Here is a 5,879-nt window from a genome sequence, read left to right on the forward strand (position 1 = left end):
GTGACGATGTAGCCGAGGAATTCCCCAGAGGTGACACCGAAGGTACATTTGGCCGGGTTGAGTTTCATCCCATAGTCGTTCAAGATCTTGAAGCAGTCGCGTAAGTTATTTAGGTGGTCGTCGGCCTTGAGCGATTTGACTAACATATCGTCGATGTACACTTCCATGGTGTTGCCAAGCTGATCAGCGAACATTCGGTTAACGAGTCGCTGATAAGTCGCACCGGCGTTTTTTACCCCGAAGGTCATCACCTTGTAGCAATAAGTCCCTCTGTCGGTGATGAATGCAGTCTTCTCGCGATCATCGGGATGCATCAAGATCTGGTTGTAGCCCGAGAAAGCGTCCATGAAGGTTAGGAGTTCGTTACCAGCGGTTGATTCGACGAGACGATCGATGTGAGGGAGTGGGTAACTATCCTTTGGGCATGCCTTGTTGAGGTCCGTGAAATCGACGCATATGCGCCATTTGCCGTTCTTCTTCTTGACGACGACCGGGTTGGCTAACCATTCAGGGTATCGAACTTCGGTAATAAAACCCGCGTCGAGGAGCCGGTCGACTTCGTCGTTCACTGCCTTAGATCTTTCTGGACCGAGTTTCCGTCGCTTCTGTCGGATGGGTTTGAACGTCGGGTCGACGTGCAGTTCATGGGAGGTAACTGCGGGGTCGATCCCCTTCATGTCGGAGGTCTTCCAGGGGAACGTTGAAGCGTTGTCTTTGATGAAAGAGATGATCTTTGAACATATGTCGTCGGACAGGTAGACGCCAACTCGGATGATTTTCGTTGGGTCGGATTCATCGATTGCGACTTCGCGAACTTCCTCCTTCTGGGGGTATATCTTGCTGAGTGGTTTACTGACGTAGTTGACGAGGGAAGTCTGTTGCTGCATCTTTACAGTTGCAATCAGCAGTTCTCTCGCGGCTTGTTGATCTCCCCGAATCGTCTGTGTTTTTCCGTCTTTGCCGGGAAACTTGACGCATTGATGGTACGTCGAGGGAACGGCTTTCATGGAATGCAACCATGGTGTTCCAAGGATGGCATTGTAGGGTGCTTTGGCTCGGATGACGGAGAACTTGACGGTACGGGTTATACCACATGCGTATACTGGAAGACGAATTGTTCCGATCATTTGCTCCGAGGCCCCGTTGAAGCCAGTGAGCGTGCGAGAGGAAGGCTTCATATCTCTCAAATCGACTCCCATTTTGTCGAGTGTGTCGCGAAAGATGAGATCAACTGAGCTGCCGGTGTCGATAAGGACTTTTGCGACTAGGCATTCTCCGATGTCGAGGTCGACGAGGAGAGGATCGTTGTGTGGCGTGTGGACGCCCTTGGTATCTAGTGCCGAAAAAGTGATCTGGTGATCATTTTCGACTGGAGGCGGCCACTTCTTGGAGGTGGTGGCTTGTCGTTTGTAGTCTTTGACAGCTCGAACTGAGTCGCCGCAAGGAGGTGATCCTCCCATGATTACGCTAATGTGCGGATTACGGGTAGCTCGCATTGATTCGAGTTGCTTCCTTAAATCATCGGTTGTGTTCTTGAATTGAAGAGTTTCTGCGGGCTTTTTCTTTTTTTGATTCGAGACGTCGTCGCAGATCGGACCCTTTTGAACGGTTGAGTTGGATTCGCAGGTCATCGGCCTTTGAATTGAGCTGGTCGCGAAGGTCGCCGTTTTGACCTATTCTCCTGGCGCTGGATTTTGAGATGGTCGCGCGGAGGTCGGCGCTTCCTACGTGTTCGTTCGTAGCGCTCTTTCGCTTCAATAGGGTGCGCAGATCTTTGTCTGTTGTCGGGGAAGTGAGAGATTGCTCGACTTAGCTGTTCAGTTTGTCGCGTAAATCTGGTTGCATTGTCGAGGAGTCGTCGTCAGAGGAGTCACAAGGGCGAGAGAGTATGACTTCCACTCGTCGCCGGCGACGCGGATGTTCGTCTTCTGATGAATCGTTGGCGGGGCCGACGTTGTTGACAGGAGTGCGCTCAGGGCTCGTTCTTTCCTCGCTAGGGGCCGTGTTCTGTTGAGACTTCTGTGCCTTCTTCTCCTTGTTCTTACTCCAACTTTTGGTGTTTTTCGGTGTCGTTGGAGAGGTGGGCATTTGAATTGTCCCGTTAGTGATCCCATCGAAAAATTGCCCGATGAGGACTTTGCACTCTTTCGTATCATGGGAATCCCTTTTGTGGTAGAGGCACCATTTCTTTTGCTCCTCGGAGTTTGAACTCGCTGGTTCAGACGACTTTGATTGCTTCGAGGCGGAGTCTCGATCCCAGTGGTTCCAGGCTTTCTCTCGCGTGACGGCTGCTGTTTTTGGCGATTCCTCGTCGTCGACCGAGCTAACGTAGCCTCGCTTCTGAGTGGTGTTCCCACCGGATGAGTGCTGGCGGGGCTCAGGGCAGGTGTCGTTTGTTCGGGCGGGTCGCTGTTTCGCTGCTGCTTCTTTTGCAAACTTTGCTCTTGTGTCTTCTTCCATGCGGATGAAGTTGTTCGAGCGAGCGATGGCGTCAGACACAGATTTCGTCGGGTATCGGTAAAGATCCTGACGGAACGTGGAGTCAACGTGCAAAGTGTTCATCAGAGACTCGACAGCGATAGGATCAGGAATATCAACTTTCGAGACGATAGCCTTGAACTTCTCCATGAAGTCGCGGAGGCTTTGGCCGCTGGTATGAGTGAGGTTCCACAAGTCGGACACGGTCGTTTCTTGGTTGGTGAACATGATATAATTCTTCAGGAAGGCCGTCGAGAGGTCGTGGAAACAATCGACGGAGTTTTCTCTGAGGCATGTGAACCAAGTAAGGGCCGGTCCTTCTAGGGTTTCGACAAAGAGTTGGCAAAAGCCGGCGTCTTTGTCTTCGTCGGTCAGATTTGCGCGTCGCATCGCTATGTTGAAGGACGTGACATGAGTAGAAGGGTCGGAGAGACCCTTGAAGGTTGGAAGACGAAGTTTCTCCATCTTCTGGAGCCGTACGCCGGTGACCCTTTGCGTGAAGGGTGTGCGAAGAGATTCCGCGAGTACGTGCTCGATTTGGGGCGCCGAGGTCGTCACCTGGTGGATCTTTGAGTTGATGTCGAGGACCGACTGTTTCAACGCGGCCAGCTCGCTTGCGGTGTCTGCGTTGATGTCGTTACCGGCGCTCTGGTTGTAGTTATCCCGCGCAGGTGCTACGTCGGTGGTTCGTTCAGTGGCGAACAGGTGTCGACGGTACTGCACCGTTGAAGCTTCGGCGTTTGCAGCGATAGGGGCGAGTATTTTTGCTTTGGTCGACCGCCGCCTTCTGTGCCGCTTCTTGCAGGGCGAGGCGTGCCAAGATGGTTTCCATAGACGCAGGAGGGGGTAGCGGAGTTACTGGTGTAGGCGTAGGTGTTACCTCGGGAGCCGGCATCACCTCGAGAGCTTCGCGCTCCTCGCCTGACGAAGAACTGTCGTTGCTGACAACCATAGTACTAACGTTACTTTGCTAAAAATGCCCCACGGTGGGCGCCAACTGTTTGATCGGAAAACGGTGATAAAGAAGATGTGGGTTTAACAAAGACGTTTTATTATGGTCGGAAGAGACGATCAGTCGGTTACAAGAGAGATAAGAAAGTGCAACAGAGAAGAGGCCGGTAACTCGGAGAGCTACCGGAAAAGTACAAACAACGGCAAGATGAAGCAAAGGTGAAAACCCTAATCTAGCCGCCAAGTGTTAGTCAAATGATTTCGGATCCCTTTCTCGTTCCTCTTTCTTCTCCTTATATAGTCCTCTGATGTGTCGTTCTTGACCTAACTTAGGTCGTCTTCGTGGGCCTTCCTTATTGGGCCGAGAGGCCCGCATTCATCCGAGCGGTCGCCGAGCTGGGTGCCTCTTAGTCGACGTCACTCGACTCGAGATACTGTAGAAGCGAGCCGAGAGATTGACCCTTTAAGCCGACTACCCAAGCCATCATTTTCTCTGGTCCGGGCCAGGCCTTTTATTCCTTGGGCCTTGTGGGATGAGCAAATCCATCCCCTACAGATACTTCACTCCAACACCGATCTCGGATCCAATAGGATGAATGAAGATTTGACTCCTTTCTGAAAGGAATATGTGCGTAATCGGTAAAGAAGAAAAACCAAATCAAACGACACGGGATCTCGATGATTTGTGAAAGCGGCACAAGTTACAAGCAAACAACTCCGGTGAAGCCGGTACATTTATTTGTTCAACCTGAATCGGAATTGATAAGATTGATAAACAGATCCGATTTGGATAAATAATACACAACAAAAATCGCTTATGCGAAAAGGAAAATAGCCATAGCGAAACAAAAGAAAAAGTCGATCCGAAGATTGAACAAAAAACAGAAGAAACCTTGATCTCTAACCCTTGAGAGAAATTTTCTCTCTCTAGAGAAAGAGAGAGAGGTCAATGTTATAGGAATTAGAACCCGCGCGGATATTATTTTGTACATTTTTATATATCCATATTTATTTTTCATAATTATTGTTATATATTTTAGATGTATCATAATATAACTAATCCCCCCCCATACATTAAAAGAGAAGTCATTTTAGTGATTTCTGATGACGTGTCGCTCATAAGTGAAGTTTTAAAAAAATTGTTATAATTTGATTGGTCGATTTTTTTTAATTTTTATTTATTTAAATTAGATCTAAAAATTTAAGGTAAGTCTAAAAACATTTAACATCACTTGCCATATAATCTAAAGAATATTACAAATAACAATTTATGGCAACTAAATCTCGAAATTATAGAAAGATTAATAATGTTAATTTTTATTACTTTTAATATTTATAAACTATAAAATATAATGAATAAATTTTTATATAAGATAATTATAATAGTTTTATATTATACTTGATGAATTGTATTCGAATATAATTATATAATAACTATTTTAAATATTACAAAATCCAAACATGTTTATTAATATGATTTTTAAATTATTTATCGTTGTTTACAAAATAAATTTATCAGAATTTTAAAATTATTTTTATAATGTTATAAATTATTTATAAGAATATAAATCCTACTATATATTGATTGAGAAGTCACATATGTGATTTTTTATTACATGTTGATCATAACTGAACTCTTCAAATTGTTATAATTTGATTGACCGATTATTTTTAATTTTATTTATTATAATTATATCAAAAAGGAAAGGATAATTCAATTACCACTTTCCCAATAATCTACATAATATTAGAAATAATTATTTATGGTAACTAATTGTTGAAACTATGAAAGAGTAATAATGCGATCAATTTTTTTATATATTTATAAATTACATAAAATAATACACAAAAATGTTTATTTGAATTGATATAATGATTTTATATTCGTATAGAAAGAATTATATTTTTATATAAAGTATCATAATAACTATTAATGTCTAATAATTCAATGCATGCTTTATAAATAATTTGTAAAATTATAAATACATTTATAAAATTATAAATACATTTATAAAATTCAGACGTTTTAAATTATTATAAAAGGTTCTAAGTCATTAAGCTTCTACATTAATTTATTAAATTTATTTTGAAAATTTATCCTCTTATTACAATATTTTGAATTTTTTTCATTTTAATGGTAAAATTCATCAACTATGTTTACTTAGTGTAGAAACCCCTAAACTAAATATTTACTGGTAGTAATAGTAATTATGACTTATCAGAGTTTAATTCATTAAATAAAGTTAGTTTAGGAGGGTTTTCGTTAAATACTTAGTTTGAGGGTTTTTGTCCAAAACAAACTTAGTTGGGGGGGTTTAACGTTAAAATTCCTTATTTTTTTTCTTATTATCTATTATTTAAATCCCTATAGTGGGATTTGTTTTATCAAAAACCAGTTTCAATCAACTGACGAGATATCTTCTTTCCTAATATCATGTATTATATATATA

The 5,879-nt window shown here is 42.9% G+C and overlaps 1 protein-coding gene across 1 annotated transcript; it reads right to left on the bottom strand.

The window, feature by feature from the left end:
* Positions 1-1,809: 1,809 nt before the first annotated feature.
* On the bottom strand, positions 1,810-3,430 carry LOC125578158. Its single transcript, XM_048740479.1, has 3 exons — positions 3,359-3,430; positions 2,137-3,276; positions 1,810-2,040 (listed from the first exon to the last, which is right to left on the bottom strand). The coding sequence occupies exons 1-3, from the start codon at positions 3,428-3,430 to the stop codon at positions 1,810-1,812; spliced, it is 1,443 nt and encodes a 480-aa protein (XP_048596436.1).
* Between the last annotated feature and the right edge of the window lie 2,449 nt (positions 3,431-5,879).

The sequence above is a fragment of the Brassica napus genome, chromosome A9 (assembly GCF_020379485.1).
Source record: "Brassica napus cultivar Da-Ae chromosome A9, Da-Ae, whole genome shotgun sequence".
Taxonomy (NCBI): domain Eukaryota; kingdom Viridiplantae; phylum Streptophyta; class Magnoliopsida; order Brassicales; family Brassicaceae; genus Brassica; species Brassica napus.